The sequence below is a fragment of the Myxocyprinus asiaticus genome, chromosome 35 (assembly GCF_019703515.2).
Source record: "Myxocyprinus asiaticus isolate MX2 ecotype Aquarium Trade chromosome 35, UBuf_Myxa_2, whole genome shotgun sequence".
In the NCBI taxonomy this organism is placed as follows: domain Eukaryota; kingdom Metazoa; phylum Chordata; class Actinopteri; order Cypriniformes; family Catostomidae; genus Myxocyprinus; species Myxocyprinus asiaticus.
Genome location: NC_059378.1, coordinates 30,895,216 through 30,919,089, shown reverse-complemented (window position 1 = coordinate 30,919,089; position 23,874 = coordinate 30,895,216). Strand labels below are relative to the sequence as shown.

Genomic DNA, 23,874 nt, shown 5'->3' with positions numbered 1-23,874 from the left:
ATTTTTTACTTTCTCAGTAAATACTGATATGTGATTAATTTGATTAATCAGCAAATCATTTAATTAATAAAATAAATTATCGATTTATGGCTCTAATTTTATTATGTTTTGCCTTGTGTTAAATTTTTTATTTGGGGTTTAAGGATCCTTGGAAGTGCCGGAAATATGCTTGAATGTCACATACACTTTACAGACTCTGCTGTCATTATGCTTCTTTTTAGGTTGTTGGAAGAGAAATGTCTGTGTTTGAGTATTTTTATGTCTTGCTTTCTCTGTACAGATAAAGCTGCGAGTGAGCTATGAGGACTGTTTTCAGGAAGTGAGAGCTCTGGAGCTCCAACAGGAAGCTCTGACGTTCCAGGTGGACTGTCTTCAAGACGCTCTCGAGGGCTCAGAGGAGATGCTGGCTGAAGCCCAGAGAGAGACTCGGAATGTTACCCTGGTACAAGAGTGACTGCAGTTACAAGAAAAGCACAGTTCTTATCAGGCAGATGCTGTTCACATGAAATGCAATTTTTTGCTGACAAAACAAATAGGAATGTGTAAAACTGACAGAAGTTAAAGATTTCTTCCAATTGATATAGTCTTAAGTGAGAAAACATTCAGGGGGGAATTTACTAAGAATTAATTGCACCTGGTCATAACCTGGTTTATTTGCATGCGCTGTCTGCGTTGTTTTAGCAAACACAACCAAAACGTTGTGCTTAATGCAGTCTCTATGGTGCAGTTCCCCATTTTGTGGTTCTGAGTGCTAGATTGTGAAGGATGCAAAAGATTAATACAATCTGGCACTCTTTACTGTGCCAAAACACTAAAGTGTAGCCACAAGATGTAAACAATATGCCTGTTAGTGCTGGAGTTATGCTGTACAGTCCCAGTAAAGATGTGCGATCCAGTCACCTGATCATTAAAATGCTGAAAGTGCGCTTGACTACACTGTGCATCTGAATATACAGTATGCCCGGATGTAGTGCTCTTCTCCATAATTTGGCAAATTACTGTTGCCATGATTAATAGGAAATGTACACAAACATCTCTTTTAAATACAACCTCAATAAAAAGGAGTGATTTTTAAATGTACTTTGACTTGTATTCAAACAAAAACAGTAAAAAGACAAAGTACTTCATGTTTTACCTAATCAGCTGCATTGCTTTTTAAAGAGAAAAGTTTTTTTTTTCTTCCTGAAATTGATGCCTGCAACACATTCCAAAAAGGTTCAGACAGGGGAAATTTAGGACAAATAACAATCTGACGAGTTGAAATAACAAGGTGATGTGAAATAGATGATGCTAAACAGGCAATCATGTAACAGTATATAAAGAGCCTCCAAAAAAAGCCTAGTCCTTCAAGAGCCAGGATGGGTCGAGGCTTGCTAATTTACCAACAGATGCATCAGCAACTAATCCTGCACTTTGAAACAAAGACACATTTTTGGCCATTTCACCTAACGTGCACAATATAGTTAAAAGGTTTGGTCAAGAGAATCCGGTCAAATGTCTGTGCGTAAAGGGCAAGGCCAAAAACCACTTCTGAATGCACTTGATCTCTGATCCCTCAGACGTCACTGTCTTAAAAACCATCATGCCTCTGTTATAGATATCATGTCATGGGCTCGGAAATACTTAGGTAAACCTTTGTCAGTCAACACTATTTGACGCTGCATCCACGGATGCAAGTTAAGGCTTTACTGTGCAGAAGCCATACATCAACACTGTCCAGAAGCGCTGCTGACTTCTCTGGGCTCAGCCTCATCTGAGATGGAAAGTAGTTCAGTGGAATCGTGTTTTGTGGTCCAATGATTCCACATTTCAAATAGTTTTTTGGAAAAGTAGACATTATGTTTTCCGGGCCAAAGAGGAAAAGGACCATCCAAGCTGTTATCAGCTTCAGGTTCAAAAGCCAGTGTCTGTCATGGTATGGGGGTGTGTTAGTGCCCATTGCATGGGTAACTTTTACATCTGTGAGAGCACCATTAATGCAGAAAGATATGTACAAATTTTGGAGCAACATACGCTGCCATCCAGAGGCTGCATTTTCCAGCAGGACAACACCAAAACACATACTGCCAGGATTACAAGGGCATGGCTGCATAAACAGAGAGTGCTGGTGCTAGATTGGCCCGTCTACAATCCAAGTCTTTAGTCGAGAATGTGTGGCACATTATGAAGCACAAAATATGGCAACAAAGGCCCCGTACAGTTGCGCAGCTAAAGACCTGCATAATGAATGAATGGGGGAAAATTCCGCTTGCTAAACTTTATGAACTTGTCTTTAGTGCCCAAATGCTTAAGTTTTTTTTTTTAGAAGAAATGTCACACAGTTGCAAACACTCGACTGTCCCAACTTTTTTGGAGTGTGTTATAATCATGTGATTTGAAATTACTAAAAAATATATTCACATGGTAAAACATCAAATATTGTGTTGTTGTGTGCTTTCAATATAGCACAGAGTAAATAGATTTTACAAATCACTCCTTTTTGTTTTTATTGGCATTTTGCATACTGTCCCAACTTTTTTGGTAGTAAAATGATTAAAATAAATGTTTATCGCTTTTCCAATTGATGTTAATTACACCGGGCAAATACACTGAATTGGAATCTATAAGTATATAAACAAAGTTTGTCAAGACAAACATTGATGTTGGCTTGACAAAGCCTTGTCTAAACATTTTAAGTAGTTTAAAAGTTTAATGGTTACACAGACATTACATTAAGACAAACTGCCAGTGAGCTTGATTGTCAGACAGACTGTCAGATAGATAGGCCAGTCAGTTAGAAAAGACATAGCACACAACAGTCTGAAGGCTTGTACTGAGTTTGGTAGAGGTAGCTTGAAAGCTGTTGGAGGAGTTACACTTGATCATTTTGATCTTGTTTTAGGGAATTTGGAAAAATCCTAAACCAAGGCCATGTTTAAAGTAATCCGTTTTCGTTTGAAAATGCGTTGATTTTGCTACGTTTACACCCCACATCCACACTGGAACAGCGTTTGTGCTGAAAAGAATAGCAATGATTTAATTGACATGCGCTATTTCAGCGCATTTAGCACTTGGTTAAACTGGATTGCGGGTATTCCGTAAATAAGATGCAGTTTTTTGTGGTGAAATACTGCATGTAAAAGTGTCACAACTGTTTAGTGAACTTGCCCCTTGGTATTATATCTGTCATTTGTGTTCTTTTTTTGTGTTTGAGTATATATTAATTCATTTTTAAATGACCATTTTTGATTTGTTAATGGGCCCAATACGTAAATTACACATGTAATCTACTGCAGTTCTCTCTCTCTGTCCTGCCGTTTGATTGGCTGTCATCTTTACTGTACAGGAACTGGAGCGAGAGCGAGAGGCGAGGAGGAAGTTGGAGAGCATGGTTACATCATTAATGCAGGAGAGAGAGAGGTTACAAGAGGTGAGGGCGGTCTAAGCTTATGTAATCACATTTATACAGAAACGAAGAATTTCTGTACAGCCACAGAGAAATTGCCACTTTCTGCATGCTGACATAGCATTGGGTTGGGTAACTTCCTTATCTGTCTTATATTTTATGTTTAATCCTTTCTCATTTGGAATTCCCTGTTCAATAAGAACATGGTAAAGGGTTAGTTCACACAAAATACATCACCATTCAATGCCATTACATGGAAGAAAAAAAAACACCAGGGCATTCTGCAGAATTTCTCCATTTCTGTTTCACAAAAAAGAAAAGAAAAAAGAAAGTAATGCAGCTTTGGAATGACATGAGGGTGAGTAAATGATGATCTATCCCTGTAAGATTAGGAATGCGCTGATTACAACCAAATACTAATATACAAGGCTACACACCCCTGTTAAAATTCCAGGTTTTTGAGATGTAAAAGATGATTCCAAGATAAATCATGTCAGATCTTTTTCCACCTTTAATGTGATGTTGAAACCAGAACAAATCAAGGAACAAACAAATAGAAACTTTTAAGAAGAAAAAAATGACACATTTAAATTAAAAAACTTACCTGGTTGCATAAGTGTGCACATCCTTTTATAATGGGGCATGTGACTCTGTTTGGAATGAGCAGATCACATTCAAACTCTTACTCAAAAGTAATTATAATCCTACGGTCATCAATTATGGGATGCTGATTAACTCTGAATAAAAATCAGCTGTTTCTTTAGAATTTTCTTGGCATCTTTATGGTTGCATCTTACTGCTGAAACCATGGTCCGCAAAGAGCTTACAAAGGATGTGGGATCTCATTGTGAAGAGGTACCAATCAGGAGAGGGGTACAAAATAATTTCCAAAACATTAGATGTGCCATGGAACACCATGAAGGCCATCATCAACAAGTGGAGAAAATGGGGCACCACAATGGCATTCCAAAAAACAGGGCGCCCATCAAACATTAATGAAAAAACAAGAAAACTTATTAAGGAGGCTGCCAAGAGACCTACACCAACATTAAAGGAGCTGCAAGAATATCTGGCAAGTACTGGTCACTCGCTGCATGTGACAACAATATCCTGTATTCTTATTTGTCTGGGGTAGGGTGGCAAGATGGAAACCATTACTCACAAAAAAAAAAAAAAAAACATCCTAGCCTGCCTAAATTTTAACAAAACATATCCAATCACCCAAAACCATGTGGCAAAATGTTTTGTGGTCTGATGAAACCAAGATAGAGCTTTTTGGCCATAATTTTCAAATGTATGTTTGGTGCAAAAAAAAACACAAAAATCACAGCTCATCACCCAACACCATATCCACAGTGAAGCATGCTATGGGGCTGCTTCTCTTCAGCTGGGACTGGGGCACTAGTCAAAATAGAGCAAATCAAGGATATAAATACCAGTCCATTTTGGCACAAAACCTGCAGGCCTCCATTAGAAAGCTGAAGATGAAGAGGAATTTTATCTTTCAGCACAATGACCCCACACAAATCTAAGTTAACAAAGAAATGGCTTCAGAAGAAGAAGATCAAGGTTTTGGAATGGCCCAGTCAGAGCCCAGACCTTAATCCAGTCGAAAACTTGTGGAATGACTTGAAGAGGGCTGTGCACAGGAGATCCCCTCGCAATTTGAGCGATCTGGAGCTTTTTTGCAAGGAAGAGTGGGAAAAATGCATTAGACTCTTATTCAGATAGACTGGCTGTTGTAGTAAAAGCAGAAGGTGCTTCAAACAAGTATTAGTTGAGGTGTGTGCACACTTATGCAACCAGGTTATTGCAAGTGTTTTTTTTTTTTGTTTTTTTTTTCCTAAAAAGTTTCCATTTGTTGTTCACTTGAATTTGGTTGATTGTGTTATCACATTAAAGGTGGAAAAAGATCTGACATGATTTATCTTTGATTCATCTTTTACATCTCAAAAACACCCGTTATTGCACTGATACTTTGGATCCTCGTATCAGTATTTTTCATTCATTTTTGTGTGCAATTTTATCATTTCTTACAGTTAATTAATAAACTTTATCTTCAATTAATAAAGTAGATCGTCTTAGTAAGAATAAACTCTGAAACCGTAGTTTCTCAGTGCACTTGGCCGCTTTAGCAAAAACGCCCCGAAACGTTGTACTAAATGCAATCTGCATGGCACAGTTCCCCATTTTGTGGTTCTGAGTGCTAGGTGCTGGAGGATGCAGCAGTATTAGAAACAGTTTGATTAAGAACAGTAATAAAAAAAATGAAGAAATAAATTAAAAACATTGAGTGGTTTTCCTCGCTGTAGTGAGTGGTTTTTCTTTTCAGTGTTGTTTAATTAATATTCACTACATCAACTGCAAGGTCTAATGCTCCGATCCAATATTTTGACACTTAGCTGATGGTTTTTGATCCACCTGTTTGCAATCACTCTTCTGTGTTTATGTAAATAGTGCGTCTGAAGGCTATTGCATTTAACCATTCATGCACGCAGCTGCATTACCACATTTACCGCGAGGCACGAACGCTCTTCTGATCGCTTCTCAGTTCCTCCGGTCCAGCACCGGCTCTGACACGACAGTCAGCAGCATTTTGGTCTAAAAGGAGTAATCGATAATGCGCTCATAAGTGTGTAAGCATTTGAAAGCAGCAGAGTGTCAGTCAGACAGTGCATGGGTGATGATTTGAGGTACTCTGTACTACCGGTACGGTAGAAACACTGGTATCGTTAGCTTTTTTATTTTAGTATCGAAGCGGTTCCAAAGTTCTGGTACACTCTGTAGGATCTTATGGGCAGAAGAATTATCAGTTTCCATGCTGAATGTCTTAAGTCCAGGATTTACACTGATATTTACTTCCAGGTTATTAAAACTAAGACACAGAGGCCAGTCACACTGGAAATTCCTCAAAGTCATAAATTGAAGACTCTGCTCTGCTGGCGCCAAGGAGTCTGAGCTAAAACCCGCATCTGGCTAATGTTAACTGCCTTGAAAACAAAGAGAGTTCTGTGGACGCACCAAGACCCTCACCCCTAAAGGGCAGAGGACATGGTCAGTATAATCCAGACTATCCTCGTTGTTCAAAACAGAGAGATTGAACAGACCCTCACTGGATCTGAACAGTTGAACTCTTTTTAGCAGGACACAAAACTAATGCTCTGCTCATAACTTCAAATGTACACACTAACTTTTCTTGGGTTTTAACAATGCATATACATGCATCAGAAGACTTCATTGTATTGTTCTAAACTGCACAACGCACAGTCTATTTTTGATAGTAAAATATTATCTTAAATTATTGTAGCCTGACGTAACCTTTAAAATATGTGTAGTGGTTTGTAATCACTTATAACTGACAAATTGATGGTTATTATCTTTAATCTTGTCTTATTCATGTAATTTTACTAGAATGGTAACCATTCATGATAAAGCACATCATGTTTACTATCGTTGAGATTCGGCATTTCAGGAACGTTTATGTTAATGAATTTTTGATATCAGTTGTATCCGAGAAATGAAAGGTCGTGATTAAATGTTGCCCTATTTTGAGCGGGAAACAGAAGCCTTTAAAACAAAGACTCATTAATAACCTTCAGAAGGACACTTCTGATTGGCTCAAGACACCTTTGGGGTGCGGCCAACCTCAACTCAAATCCTACCTGACAAATCTTCCTCTCCTTCTCTTTTCTCTTCGTGCTCTTGTCTCGTCCAGACTTCCTCTCTTGGCCTCGTGGCTCTTAGCCTTCTTCGGCGCCCCTCTGCCCAGGTTCGCACAATGTATAGTCCAGGAAAGCTCAGAACGTAAAGTTCAGAGGAAGCTCTTCTCCCTCTCTGATCTACCACTTACACACATGATGGGAGTCGTGAGTCTTCCTTGTGGAAGGCCTCGCTTCAAAGCCCTGCCTTATCATTCCAGCAACAAACTATCCACGATCTTAACAGAGGTCCAAAACATTGACAGAACAATCAAAACTTTCTACAAAGAGCCAAAGCAACGCAAGGAAATGCAAGTACATCTCCAAGCTTTCGCTGAAAGTGCTGGTGTCTCTTTAATATAATATGAGTAACCCGATTGCAAATCGAGTTAGACTAAATTAATTATTGATGGTTCTCAAGGCATTGTCTATAGACTTCATGAAGTTCAATTTTCTCTGTACAGATCATTTCCATTCACCTTCTGTTACAGCTCAATTACCAACCTGTTGTTTATGTCTGTCTGTATGTGTTAGTTAGTTTGATGTTTTAGATTAGCAATATAGTCTTGTTTGTATTCACAGCTAATTTGACTGTGGTATATTTTGATAAATAGTCTCGTCACTTGATTTTTAAAAGATCCGCACTCCGAAGCTTGAACTATATCTAAACATATTTGTGATGTGTCATATCAACTCAGCGTGGCTGAGTGATTAGACGTACACCTTAATTCTTTCATTAAGTGAATGAATCATAATTCCCTTATTAAGCTAATTCCTTACATATAAATTGTGAGTGAGTACAACAAGCCTGTTGTATTACATTTTTAATGGTGGAGAGTTTTATTCAGATTTCCAATCTGATCATTTGTCATATATCCTACATATTAATGGTTGAGTACGTGAACAGTTTAATTAAAATTTTCTTCAACCCCTAGGCCACAGTTTTAATTTCAATACAATTATGATATTGTGATTCATCACAGTGTATTGAATTGTGATATATATGTGTATCGATTTGTGAGGCATTTGGTGATACCCAACCCTAGTTAAGATGCTTTTGGTCCAGACATCCATCACAGCAGTTATCTTTACCTTTATATACTAAAGCAAGTTTGATTTGAACCTTTGTGTTTCCAGTTAGATCGATAATTTTAACGTTTAATCATTGTTAATTTATTTGAATTATTCACACTTATCTGATGTCCAGTTCATTAAGATAGCTTTCATTTATATTTGTTCACAAAAATACACCATTTTGGTTTATCATTTAGCAATGACCTCCTCCAGAGCTTGGAGTTTGGTTAATAATTTGTTGCAAGGCTTGGAAAAATTAGATATGGGCCTTTCCTAGGCTTTTTGAATTTTATTTTATTTTATTGTCTCAACTGAATGTCCAGAAGTTTCTTGTGATTTTTATCATAGATTTTGTCAGTAAATATGGAATGGTGATGAATATTTTTATTTATTTTTTGTTGACAAAATTAACACTGGGTTATTTGTGTTTAGTTTTGTACGTCTACTTCTGTTAGTTTTATTAGCCTTGTATACAAAGAAAGTAGAATTTGTATGATTGATTCATATAGAAAATAACGCTTTAAAAGAGTATTACAAGTAATTATGCCCCTTACCTGTACATAAGTTCTGTAATGAGGAATTGTCCTACAATCAGAGTGATTAAAGATTGAAATACCACCTTTATGTCCACGGTCAGTGCAATCTCAGCTTACCAAGAGCAGGAGGAGCTGTTCACACAGGATGTGTTTTTGCCTTTAAAACATCGAGATGGAGCACGACAGAATGGAACAGAACACAGGGACTTGAGACACGTTTTTTTCAATCTTGACACATCATCTTAAAAATGCAAGATGACAATAATATACTTTGCAGAGCCAAGACACTGAAAAGTGTCAAGATGCAACATCCAAAGATGTCCATCTGATGCAGTTGTACATAGACAGGCAATAGCAGGTGGAATGCAAGAACGAATCCTGAGTGAATGGCCCCTAAGTCTACCTCAGAAAAATTGACAAACTTGATTGTAAAATGAATTGCTGTGGACTTTAGTTCAGTGAAAGGCTTACGTTCAATGATATGGATACAAGCCAAGCAATATATTGACTTTTAAAGCAACTTTTTGTTTTTTTCAATGATTTACTCGTCTGACACAATAATGCAGTGTCTTTGAAATGTCGTCATTTGGGGGCTTTTCACAAAAATTGTATCATGCAATTTATTAATCAGCATGTCATAAAATTAATTTGATTTAAATGTTTAATAGCCATAGACAGCGATAGTAATTACAGTTTATAAAGCTATAGAGTGATTTCATAACCCTTAATCTGGTATTTAATAACTCTAATAAGGTGATTATATAACACCTTTTAGCAATATAACACAAAGTGCCTCACAAAATATTAATCAAAACACACTTATTAAAACAAGCACAAGTAAAACATAGTAAAAAAAAAAAAAAAAAGCACAAAGTAGTAAAAGCAAGTTTATACAAATTCATTTTTAAACGAGACTCAAAAACAGACACAGATTCAGCAGATCTAATATCCCAGGGCAGGCTGTTTCATAATTGTGGTGCCTTCACTACAAATGCTCTATCAATTTTTGTTTTGTATCTAGATCTTGGGAACAGCCAACAGTTCATGACAAGAAGATCTAAGTGGTCTGTTTCATAAGGTCTTAAAAGTTCTGCTAAATAATGCGGTGCCAACCCATGTAATGCCTTATATATAATTTATAAAATCTTTAAATCAACCCTAAAATGAATTGTTAAACAATGCAAAGAAGTGAAAACTAGAGTAATATGATTAAAAGACCTAGTTCATGTCAAAAGTCTAGCTGCAGCATTTTGCACTGATTGTAGCCGTGCAGTAGAGCATTACAATAATCTAGACGAGACAAAATAATAGCATGAATAAGCTTCTCTGTATCCCTAAAACTCAGAACCTGTCTCACCTTGGAAATGTTCCTAAACTGATAAAAACAAGACTGAACTAACTTCCTGACATGATATTCAAAATTAAATTTGTCTCAAAATAGACGCCCAAATTTCTCACCACCAGCTGAATATTTGGGATCATGTTAAGTGCTAACTCGATCTGATTCTTTTTAAACCATTAGTGATTATGACAACCTCTGTTTTAACTGAATTTAACTGCAGAAAATTACAGGCCATCCAATTTTTTTATTTTTTAAAACTAATACAGTGGTTCTCAAATGTATTTGGTCACTTCCTACACTTTCACCTTAAAAATTCTAAAAAAGAATCTGAATGAATGAACATTTGTCAGCATTGTTCTGTTATTTTGTGTATACATTCTGTATTACATAAATACATAAAACATTTTAATTATGCCTATACACTTTCAAACCATACAAAAACAGAAGGAAAAATAAATAAATAAAAAGTGGTACTGCTGCAGGAGCAACCCCTCGGCATGAACACTTTGCAAACCGAATCCTCCGTTCATCTGCATTTAAATAGCAGAACGTTTTTCTCTCAGTGGAGACATTTACACTGGATAGTTTTGTTGTTGTTGTTGTGTGTTTTTTTTTTTTTTTTTTTTTTTAAAAGATAATAAAAGGGTGGCCTGGGTAGCTCAGCGAGTAAAGACGCTGACTACCACCCCTGGAGTCGTGAGATCGAATCCATGGTGTGCTGAGTGACTCCAGCCAGGTCTCCTAAGCAATCAAATTGGCCCGGTTGCTAGGGAGGGTAGTCACGTTGAGTTAACCTCCTCATGGTCACTATAATGTGGTTCTCGCTCTCGGTGGGGTGCGTGGTGAGTTGTGCGTGGATGCGCTCAACAAGCCACGTGATGTGCATATTGACGGTCTCAGATGCGGAGGCAATATAAAAATGGTCCATTCAGACTTTTACATTTTCTAAATTTTCTCTCAGGGGATACTCGTGAACTCCCATACAGTATCATTCCTCAGTCACAAGGGCTTCAATGCCCCCATACTTGGGTATCTGAATGTAACGAAATATGAAAATGCTTTGAATGTAAAAAAATATATACTGTCATTATGATTCAAAATGAACAGATCATCTTTTAACATTCAGATCCAACTGCACTTGGTTGATAAACTATTAAAAATTTTAATATTTTAGTAGAAGATCCCTCAGACTCCACTGCTTCGGCTGTCTCTGGGCCCAGTTTTGTATAGACTATTTAGGAATTTTTTTTCTCCTTCTGCCAACTTGGAACTGCAAAATTTTTTTGCAATGTGCAAATGTGATATCATGATAAATATCGATATCGAATGATATGAAAAAGAATATTGTGATAATATTTTTTTGCCATATCGCCCAGCCTACTTCTAACCTAGATCTTGTTTTGACAGGGGCAATTGAATCTAATATCAACACACACATTATTGAAATCTTTTAACTGATCAGCATCATAAGCCCAGTTATCAGAAGAAATTATGCAAATGTATTTACAATTTCTGGAGTTATAGTACAAGAACGATAGGAGCAACTTCTCTCTGCAGTTAATACAATGTCAAAAAGAATGCTTTTATGATCTGACAAAAAAAAGTGTCCTCTATTTTCTATTTACAAGAGTAAAGACCAGATTTAACGAGTTACTTCTATTATGTGTTGGACAAGATACATGCTGTCTCCAAATTAAAAGACTGTGTAAAAATTCGTTAACCACAGTATCGTCAGCCCTGTCTACATGGAAATTAAAATCCCAAACAATAATCATCTTTTATTTTAAAACCAAACCAGAGAGCAGTTCTGAGAATTCATACCTAAAAGTTTTGTAATTTGGAGGACAATATATCAAACAAACAAGTATAGGATCTTTTCCTGTAATTTTAACCTGAAGAACTTCAAAGGAAGAAAATACACAAACATCTTTCTCTGTGCAAATAAAATGATCTTTAAAAACCAATGCAGTTCCATGCAGGTATGTGACTACTTGGGTTCCAAATGTACTTTGAAGCCATCCTTATGGTTTATATAATATCAGGATTTTGTTTCAATATTTCAGTCAGCTTCAGTGTGTTTTGTATCCTCTGCAGGAAAGGAATTCAGTTCCCATCATTTCACTGAATACCCTCATGGGAGACCCAACACATGGAGTGCGAAATTGTTTACAAAACGCAGACAAATCTACTGTCATCTCAGGCACTTCAGTAGATGAGGATTTATCCAAGGAGGGGATGACCACTGTGCACTTGATTTCAAAATGTCCAGCCTCTACAGAAGAACCAGTTTTGAGTTTTTCTAAAGCAGCTTTAGGCTCTCTCTTTAAGAGTGGAAAAACTGGTCAAACAAGACATGCTGGGCCCATCTGGCTTCAAGGTGCTCCAGAAGGAACATCAGTGGACCAAGAAGCAGAGTCACTCTCAGATACCCAAGCATTTAGTCAGTCAGTGCATTTTAATCAAAAGCGTGAAGCTCAGGATGGAGATGACAATGATGAAAGTAGTGGCTATGAAGATGCTCCATCAGAGTTCTCTCCTAGTCCTATGACTCCAGATGTGCTGCCAGATGGAGGTCTACTGGAAGCTGAAATTTATGGAGTTGATGAGAAGAATACCAGTGAGTCTAGGATCCCTAAAAGTGCAGAATCATGTGCTCTCTCTTAAGAGCTTTTATGACTTGCAGGGCTCCCACAGTCATGATAATATCAGGGAATTTTAAAACTGAAATTAATAAAATCCTAAAAGTCATGGAAATTTCTATAGTCAATATACAGGTGCATCTCAATAAATTAGAATGTCGTGGAAAAGTTCATTTATTTCAGTAATTCAACTCAAATTGTGAAACTCGTGTATTAAATAAATTCAATGCACACAGACTGAAGTAGTTTAAGTCTTTGGTTCTTTTAATTGTGATGATTTTGGCTCACATTTAACAAAAACCCACCAATTCACTATCTCAGAAAATTAGAATATGGTGACATGCCAATCAGCTAATCTACTCAAAACACCTGTAAAGGTTTCCTGAGCCTTCAAAATGGTCTCTCAGTTTGGCTCACTAGGCTACACAATCATGGGGAAGACTGCTGATCTGACAGTTGTCCAGAAGACAATCATTGACACCCTTCACAAGGAGGGTAAGCCACAAACATTCATTGCCAAAGAAGCTGGCTGTTCACAGAGTGCTGTATCCAAGCATGTTAACAGAAAGTTGAGTGGAAGGAAAAAGTGTGGAAGAAAAAGATGCACAACCAACCGAGAGAACCGCAGCCTTATGAGGATTGTCAAGCAAAATCGATTGAAGAATTTGGGTGAACTTCACAAGGAATGGACTGAGGCTGGGGTCAAGGCATCAAGAGCCACCACACACAGACGTGTCAAGGAATATGGATACAGTTGTTGTATTCCTCTTGTTAAGCCACTCCTGAACCACAGACAACGTCAGAGGCGTCTTACCTGGGCTAAGGAGAAGAAGAACTGGACTGTTGCCCAGTGTTCCAAAGTCCTCTTTTCAGATGAGAGCAAGTTTTGTATTTCATTTGGAAACCAAGGTCCTAGAGTCTGGAGGAAGGGTGGAGAAGCTCATAGCCCAAGTTGCTTGAAGTCCAGTGTTAAGTTTCCACATTCTGTGATGATTTGGGGTGCAATGTCATCTGCTGGTGTTGGTCCATTGTGTTTTTTTGAAAACCAAAGTCACTGCACCCGTTTACCAAGAAATTTTGGAGCACTTCATGCTTCCTTCTGCTGACCAGCTTTTTAAAGATGCTGATTTCATTTTCCAGCAGGATTTGGCACCTGCCCACACTGCCAAAAGCACCAAAAGTTGGTTAAATGACCATGGTGTTGGTGTGCTTGACTGGCCAGCAAACTCACCAGACCTGAACCCCATAGAGAATCTATGTCAAGAGGAAAATGAGAAACAAGAGACCAAAAAATCCAGATGAGCTGAAGGCCACTGTCAAAGAAACCTGGGCTTCCATACCACCTCAGCAGTGCCACAAACTGATCACCTCCATGCCACGCCGAATTGAGGCAGTAATTAAAGCAAAAGGAGCCCCTACCAAGTATTGAGTACATATACAGTAAATGAACATACTTTCCAGAAGGCCAACAATTCACTAAAATTTTTTTTTTTATTGGTCTTATGATGTATTCTAATTTTTTGAGATAGTGAATTGGTGGTTTTTTGTTAAATGTGAGCCAAAATCGTCACAATTAAAAGAACCAAAGACTTAAACTACTTCAGTCTGTGTGCATTGAATTTATTTAATACACGAGTTTCACAATTTGAGTTGAATTATTGAAATAAATGAACTTTTCCACGACATTCTAATTTATTGAGATGCACCTGTACATTTTTTAGTTTTGCTCTGCTCAAAAATATTGAATCGGCCAGATTTTGCTCTTGGGTAGAGTAAAACTTGTTCGGAAGCCATAGTGATGTTTTACTTATGAGTGAATCCGTTCTTTAAGTTTGATCTTTCAGTTAATCTGTCAAACTATTTTTGAAATTGGTTTGAATGAATGATGAGTGAATCTGCCTGAATTTGAATTATTTTTATTCTTTAAATCCTTATCTGCTAATCACAAACATCATTAAAGGTCATGGAAATGTCTTGGAAATGTATTGGTCAAAAATTGTGGGAACCCTGCACTTAGTCATTGATAAAAAGTTGCTGCCAATAGCAACTAGTTCTCATAAACCTAGTTTTATGAATTTGTCTAGTTATGCTACTTTAGCCCAGACTCAAGTCAACTTCACTGAAAATGCTTTTGTACAATAACTTTTATCTGAAGACTACTTCATCAGTTACTCATCATTCAACACAATTACTTTTGTAAAAGAAGTGATCTGCACTTTTTTTTCAAGTTATTTTTAGCTATTTTGTGTTGGACTTCACTTTGAAATCAAACATGAGCTGTCAAACCATTCCAAGATGCCTGTCTACACAGCAAAATCTTCCGTAAAACCCAAGACAGACTATGCGACTTCAACAGTCTTATGTCAGACTGTACGAGATACAGAACTGTGCAATAGTTTTAGGCTGTTCTGAAAAGTGTCATAGTGAGGATGTTTTCAAAAAATAATGCCATGATGAGTAATTTTTATCAGTTAACTTAATACAAAGTGCAGTAAACATAAAATTAACAAATCAATATTTGGTGTGACCACCCTGTGCCTTTAAAACTGCGTCAGTTCTCCTAGGTTTTTCAGGGTTGTTGGAATATAGGTTGTTCCAAGCATTTTATAGAACTTGCCACAGTTCTGTGTATTTAAGCTGTCTCAATTGCATCTGTCTCTTCATGAAATCCCAGACTGGCTTGATGTTGAGTTTCGGGCTATCTGTTGCAGGACTCCTTGTTGTACTTCTATTCTATTTACAAAAGAAATGTTTGAAAATCTAAAATTGACATTTCATATTTACACACTAAAGCAGAATATAAAAAATATTAAGACAAATCTTTTTGTGAAACATCTAATGTGTATAAGACTTTTGCACAGTACTGTACATTTTAGGGCTTTGGTCACAACAGTGATCTGCACTGAAATTTGTCACATTTTGACACCCTAATTGACGTGCATGTATGTTTTGTGGACTGCAATGTAATTTTGATTGTACACGATTGTACTGTGAGGGGAGTGCTAAATAATACTTTTAGGGAACACTTTACAATACAGTTGAATTTGTTCATTTGTTAGTTCATGATACCATATTCATATCCCCTCCCCAGCATTTATTAATCTTGGTTAATGTTAATTCATCAAAAAGGGTGGCACGGTGGTTAGCACTGTCACCTCACAACAAGAAGGTCCCAGGTTTGAGTCCCGGCTCAACTGGGCCTTACTGTGTGGAGTTTGCATGTTCTCCCTGTTTTTGCATGGGTCTCCTCCAGGTGCTTCAGTTTCACCCACAAGTCCAAAAACATGCAGGTTAAGTGAGTTGGAGACTCAAAAAAAAAAATGGCCCCATAGGTGTGAGTGAGAAACAGGAAGAAATAAAAACCTGGGCCAATTCAAATATGTGGATCATGGATACCCCTAATGGGAGCAGCTGAAAGAAGATGAATGTTAATTCATCAAAATACTAAAGTTCATTGCTTACTCATGTTAGTTAATATTGCATTAATTGGTAATGTATATAACTTTAAATTTAAAAAAATACAAATATTAGTATATGTAGAAATAAACATTAACCAAGATTATTACACTGCTCTCTGGTAAACTCTATTCTGATTGGTCAGTCGTGCCGCCATCTAGCTAACCGATATTTCTGAATAGTGCGCAACAGTAACATTTTCAAATGATTGTCTATTCCTCACTTGAATGCATCATCAGTTGCTGTGCTATTATTCTTTTTTTCAGCCATTTGACAGTAGCCGTAGGAGCTGTCACTGCTGGACTGCCACCCAATAGTCAGAGGCTAAGATTCATTGTTAAGCCAATAAATTGGATGTCAGTGAGCATGTCACACTAAAGCCGGTGTCAAACTAGCTGATTTATCGAGTGATTTTAGGTGTTCGTTTCATTAACATAATCGCTGGCCAGGCGGAGGAACACGATGCCTGAATTAGCGTCTGCCACCCTCTGGATTTAAAGGAATGTTCTGGGTTCAATACAAGTCAAGCTCAATGGACACCATTTGTGGCATAATGTTGATTACCACAAAAATTAGTTTAGACTCATCCCTCCTTTTTTTTAATTAAGCACAAATCTGGGTTTCACTTAGAATTAAAGTAAATGGGTCAATGGAGGGTTTAAACACAAATGTGAAGCTTATAATTTTATAAAAGCACTTGCATTAATTCTTCTGTTAAAACTTGTGTTTTATTTGAGCTGTAAAGTTGTTTAAATTGACATTTTTACAGTCGTTTTAGGGTTTGTTGGCATTACATCGTCATGGTAAGGAAGTTTTAAAATTGGCTATAACTTTATACAGAAAAGATGAGTAAGTGATTTTATCACACTGAAATAATTTTTACATGCATATTCTTTATCTTGTGGCTATACTTGTGAAACAGTGATTATTTTAATGTGTAAAAATTGTCCCCCATTTCCATTATAAGTTCCTCACTGTAACCAAGATTTTTGCTTTTTCTAAATAATTCTTTTTGGTCAAAATAAATTTTTGTGGTAATCAATATTATGCCACAAATGCTGTCGATTGAGCTCAACTTGTATTGAACCCAGAACATTCCTTTAATGATTTCAGTAACGGAAAAAAGGATCCAACATGTTAGAAAAAATCACTCTGTCACTGAGGTGGGCCCTTGTGTTTTCCTCAAGTGACCAACAAGCTTCTTTCTTTTACTGAAGAATTGACAAGACGTCAAGCTGATCTTAATGTCTTCATTGCACTCTGCAGCATATCATCACAAACACTGATTGTAATCCATATGATTCTGTCACCAAGCATTTTTTTTCTGCATTTTTCCCTACAAAAATGACTAATGAAATCAGAAAGCAGAGGCACAACAGTCTTTAATTTTTTTTATGGAACATAATTCCTTCGCTTACTGAAAGCTGTATATGGACATACACTGATGAGCCAAAACATTATGACCACCTGCCTAATATGCTGTTGGTCCTCTGAGTGGCACCAAAACAGCACTGACCCACCAAGGCATGGACTCTACAAGATCCCTGAAGGTGTCCTGTGGTATCTGGCACCAAGACATTAGCAGCAGGTCCTTCAAGTCCTGTAAGATGCGTGGTGGAGCTGCCGTGGATCAGACTTGTTGGTCTAGCACATCGCATAGATGCTCAATTGGATTGAGATCTGGGGAATTTGGAGACCAGGGCAACACCTTGAACTCTTTATCATGTTCCTCAAACCATTCCCAAACAATGTGTGCAGTGTGACAAGGCACATTATCCTGCTGAAAGAGGCCACTGCCATCAGGGAATACCATTGCCATGAAGGGGTGTACCTGGTCTGCAATGATGTTTAGGTAGGTGGCACTTGTCAAATTGATGTCCACATGAATGGCTGGACCCAGGATTTCCTAGCAGAACATTGCCCAGAGCAATGGGCAATGCTCTGGGCAATGTTCCCTCACACTCCCTCCACCGGTTTTTCGTCTTCCCATAGTGCATCCTGGTGCCATTCCTTCCACGGCCATCTACGTGATGTAAAAGAAAACGTGACTCATCGGATCAGCCGACCTTCTTCCACTGCTCCAAGGTCCAGTTCCGACATTTGCGTGCCTAATGTGGGCACTTTCGACAGTGGACAGGGGTCATCATGGGCACTCTGACTGGTCTTCGGTCACGCAGCCCCATACGCAGCAGGTGTTGTGACACATTCCTCCCGTAACCATCGTTCAAATTTTCTGTGACGTGCCACAGTAGACCTTCTGTCGGTTTGGACAAGACGGGATTGCCTTCGTTGCTCTCGTGCATCGATGAGCCTTGGGCGCCCAACACCCTGTTGCTGGTTTGTGGTTTGTTTCTCCATGAATCGCTTCCTAAATCACACTCTTAGCTGTTTATGCTCACACGGTACTCCTATTGATATTTCGGCGAGCTCCACGTTACAGGGAATCGGAGAGAATTGCAGTGAGTTAGTATGTGTCACCTCTCCACCATATTGTATCGGCAAGTGTGTCATACCTCCGACTGAAGAGAGCGAGATCTCAGCAAAACAGCCTGCATGTGGGACACCCTTGGCCAAAACAAACAGTTTTGAGTCTGCTTGTGTGGCACCAGCTTAAGTCATCACTAGAACTGTTTACAATTCCCCAAATTTGTCTCAGATGGCAAGGTTATGACCAAAATTGTACCGTGTGCACTGGGCTTTAGGTAGTCCATGATCCAAACGATTGGGGTCATCCACTTGCATTGTTTGTCCTGATAAGGAACAATGTTACACTGAAGAAGTCAAAAGATTGAGCTGATGTTCTTTGACTTGATCTTGACGAGTGGGACCACCTACAGCAACACTTGCACTCACTTGAGTACTTCCCCAATCCCCATTGTCAGACCTGAAAACCCTCTTCCTCATGATGAGCAGCATGTTGATTCTATAAATGAGAATCTATAAATGAAATTACCATGACATCACACTGCAGGCAATTGTGCTTCCAGGTTCTTTTGAGAAGCAGCTTTAATGGTGGATATGAGCAGCACTGCAGTTTTAATGATCTGTTAAGCATTATGTAATGTGTGTTAATGTTAATAAAAGTTATTATATAATAATAAAGATATTGTAAACCATATCTTTGGTTTACAGTCAAGAAATGATGGTTCTTTCTGAACTTTCAGAAAAACAAGTTCTAACCTGGTTCAATAGGCCAGTATGATTGTCAGACATTTTTGATGTAGACAGGTTGATAAATACGCATCCTCACGTTTAATACACTTCTAAAGCCTCGTAAATGTGGCATATTCAAATGATAACTACTATCAGACATGCAGTGTGTGTCTTTACTGCTTAAACAATTGGTCCATACAGTAAATAATAATATTTGACTTTATTCATTTATCATCATATTCCATATTCAGACTTTAAAACAGCCGGTTTTGATTGAACAAATTATCTGCTGCATTCAAAACAAATGCAAAGACAATTTTAACAGTATTACATTATTTTTATTTGCATATTCTTTCACAAACAGTAGCCTTTGTGCTGCACTGGTGGAGATGGGGTCCCAGGTTCATCTTGTTCATATAAAAATTTTTTGTTGATGTGGTAAAGTAAATATAGCAGAAAATATTAAGTACTTTCTACATTGAATAAGTTAAAGGGTGAACTTGAAAATATTAAGTAAATTCTACATTCAAACATGTAAACATTAATGCACAAACTTATAAATAAATGTTATTTATGACTGTTTATCTTTACAATGTGTCATCATGTATCAGTACTAAAGCACTACAAACCTTGTTATATTTATTTTCTAATTAGAGTAAGTTTCACTGGAAAATAAAATGAGTAAATTTTACTTCACTGTTCAAAGCTGGTGTTCCCAGCTTTCACTGGGCTTGAATAATTAATAAGCTTGCATGATTTCAATGTTTGCAAGTTTATTTACACCATTTTTATTGTTAATTTTCTTAAGTTTGGTAATTTCTTGTTTTGTGCAGTCTGAAGTTCATTTTCTACTCTACCCTTTGAGGAAAAAAAAAATATGTTGATTGTCACCTTTAAGTACCACGTATATCATATTTGTAGTAAAAGCTACTGTAGTAAATTTGTGTTTCATTTGCTCTGTCACATATATCATGAATATATTATATCATGAATTGAAGTAGATTTTACTTAATTTTATAACATTAAGATTTACAAAAACGTATGAAATAAAAATAAAATATTACTAGTATTTTATTTTTTTTTCAGTGAGTGATTCAAAAATACTAATATTGTTTTACTTTTTTTTTTTTTTTTTTTAAATTGTGAAATTATTTATAATGACTTGTAATTTATATACAATATTCGGGATGCATCAAATGTCCTTGTTTGTTAGGTAGCTATAGAAAAATAACAGGGTTGTGTGTATATATATATATATATATATATATATATATATATATATATATATATATATATATATATATATATGAAATTAATATTTTTTGACCTATGAAAGTTACATTTTAAAGTATGTATGTGGCATTGGATTGCTCACATAGAGCTGATAAGGGAAGACAGGAGGTTTCATAAGTTATTTTATAATGTGTAACCAGATGTGCAAAATTATGTTTGTTTGAATCACTAGAGCTTGAAATGACTGGCACATTTTATGTGCTTTGATGGAACGTGTGTAAAAGCAGGAAGAGCCCGCAATGTCTTAGCACTAAATAATACACATGAGGTAAGATTAGTTCAGAAGCATTATGGGCAACCGATGGTGTTAAGAATAACAGTCCAGCTGAGTTGCGTCCTTTGTAAAGGGTTAATAAATGGGTTTGTTAATGACTAATTGTTCATTAAAAATGCTTTATAAATCATTGTTATGCAGTTATAACAACATACATAAAATGGCAACTTTCATGCAATGTTATAAATGTTTAATAAACAATTTATTTATTATACTTAAAAACATAAAATACCATAATTCATGATTTATTTCATGATGCTGTAAAATAGCCTATTATAGTGAGCAGTGTTGTAGCCGAGAGCAGCTCATCCAAGTCCGATTCCAGACCGAGACCAGAGTAGGTTGAGTCAGAGTCAAGACTGAGACCACAAGAGGGTCGAGTTCAAATCAAGACCGAGACCAGAGAGGGTCGAGTTTGAAATAAATGCGACATCCTAGGTTTAGAGAGAGGTGGAATTGGCCTTGGAGCAGCACAGACTTATGGTGTTTTGGAGATCAGCTAACATAACTGTTGATACTTTAGTTTTTATATTTATTTTGATTTATAGTTTTTATTTTACATTGTAAGGTAACACTTTAAAAAGCTGATTGTGAAAATCACTTGGAAGGCCACTGGCACACATTCACAGCACACCTCTTTAGTAGGCTGTGACTGTGAACACCAGCCTTTAAAAGCATTAGCTACAGTATAGCCTGCTTTAGGTTTGACAAAAGATATTGTAAAGCAGTAAAGTATTTTGTATGCAGTATATGCTCAATTAATTTGATGTCATAATTTTTTATATATATATATATATATATTTGTGAATGTTTATGTAACTGATTTATGTATCTGATTAAATCAATAAAATGTAAAACCAAACTTGAGTGTTCAATATTAACTGACAAGTAACACCTCAGTTACTATTAATGGTTCATAATGCATTTTTACTTTTTTATTACTGTTTAGACTATTAACTCATAAGGACACAATAAGATCTCACTCATTAGTAATTAATTACTGTGACTCACACTTTAGAATACTGTTCAAGATTAACAATTTCACTTTTCTATTTTAGTAATGTTTTCATGTCGACAATAAAATATAATCGATCACATTTTAGACATTGGATTTTGAAGAGTTAATTTTGTGATAAGTGATTAATTAGTAGTTATTTTAATTTAGTCATAGTTAGGGTGGTTTCACATATAGTCTGTTTTAAATTAACCAAACCCACTTCAGTTAAAGTGAACCAAAAAGGGAACCAGCTGCAAATGACCTCAGTGTTTTTGATGTTCACTATGTAAGTGGGCTTAAAAGAGGACTCAGTTTCATTTCTGGTCCTTTTAGCATTGATGTAGTCTCAGACCTTTTGCTGTTCACACCACAACTCCTTCAGAACTCAGACCCCATGGCAGTCACGATTATGTCATTTGGCTAATAATAAATCAGCATACATATAATTGTGATTATGATGATAAATTGTCATCTTAAAGTGTAGTTGTGCTTAACAGTCATTCACCATAAGTAATAATGTATTTAACTTGGAATCAAACCCCTAACCCTAATCCTGGCTTTAACAACTTACAATATTGTACAGGGATAGAATGGCATGAAAAATAATATTTTCAATGTTAAAATATTTCCAAATACTTAAAACATGTCCCTCTTATTGGTCAACTTTACATTTACACAGTTTTTAATATAACCCAGACAAAACAGAGAACACTCCCTTCTTAAACTTTTCCAAAGGCACTGTCCACCAATGGTACATCCCCTGCTATTCCTATTGTTGTTATGGGTGGAGCAGTTTACCTTGGCATTCCTTGGTAAATCTCATTCACACGCAGAACTGACATGTCTGGAAGGTCACAGGTCCGGTCACAGGCCCCTTTGTACAAGTTACTCCTGAAAATATACACGACTGAACAGTTAGACAAGCGTTTATGTACTGTTTGTTATTATCATAAATGAATGCTTTTCATGTCAAATTCTACTTCAGTGTTGTGTAGTTCTACGCTACAGGGATGTTGTGTGTGTCTGTGTATGGACATTCAGTTCAATTAGAGGTTCATCTAAAGTCTAATAAAGACTAGTCTAAAAATACACAGTACAATTTTACATTTCAAGTACATATTTTAATTCATATAGCAGATATACTGCCCATTCCTACACATTACCTGATCCCTTCAGACAATCTTCTCTCCTTGGGCCTAGCTGACAACACCACCATCTCATTTGTTGGACCAGGCTTAAAGCCCTGTCAAGAAATGTTGTACAAGAACTTATTTACTTTGTGTAAATTTTTTTAGCTCATATGATCACATATTTTCATAAGGAAGGATGCTGTGTGCAGCCTTGAAAGTTGATGCGATTTACATGACATAACCAGGAAGAAGTGAGACACATAATGTAACATAATATGTTAATTGTGCTAGTGTAGAAAATATCACCTGGATTTTAGGTTTGTGCCACTGCTGCTCAGACCCTGTGCAGCTGTGAGTAGTAGGGACAGCCGTTGCTCCCTGCTGGCTGTAATGTGAGGTCTGGTAGAGCAAAGCTGCAACATGATTGCATAGTGCAAGCCCTGCCACACATGAGCAATGATAGGCCAACAGCTCAACCGGTTTAGAGTCTTTGAGAACAACCTGTAAAAAAGAAAAATCAATTGATAATGTAGCCTATGTGTTTTGAGGTTCATTTAAATAATATTATTGCGAGTGGCTGAGATTACTGAAATACACATTTATTAACAGAACTACATGGAGTCACAGTGTAGCTAGTGATGTGTTTTAACCATGCTCACTGTGTACAATGTCAAATGCTGGCAACCTACCTGCCTCTACTCTCTGGGAATTTTTACCTGTGTCCCCTATGTCTACTAAACAATAAACATAGATAGTGTACTATGTACTGTTGAGTAAAATACTTCTTGAAATACACAGTGTAGGCCCTAGTTGGTGCACGGTTCTGTTGGTGCAACAGTAGGCTGTAGGTCCAAACAGTATTACAGTCACTATCTACTCTCCAGCCTATTTTATACT

The 23,874-nt window shown here is 36.9% G+C and overlaps 1 protein-coding gene across 2 annotated transcripts in view; it reads left to right on the top strand.

Annotated features, from left to right (window-relative positions):
* si:ch1073-456m8.1 (uncharacterized) overlaps nt 1-23,874 on the top strand; it is a 92,527-nt gene that overhangs the window by 5,398 nt on the left and 63,255 nt on the right. The window contains exons 2-4 of one of the 2 annotated variants that reach the window (XM_051672368.1): nt 281-442; nt 3,326-3,409; nt 12,130-20,580. In XM_051672368.1, the coding sequence (XP_051528328.1) occupies nt 281-442; nt 3,326-3,409; nt 12,130-12,699 (816 nt within the window). In that variant the 3' untranslated portion in view covers nt 12,700-20,580. Of the gene's footprint in view, nt 1-280; nt 443-3,325; nt 3,410-12,129; nt 20,581-23,874 lie in introns of those variants that run through there. The other variant, XM_051672369.1, reaches the window with a different exon arrangement.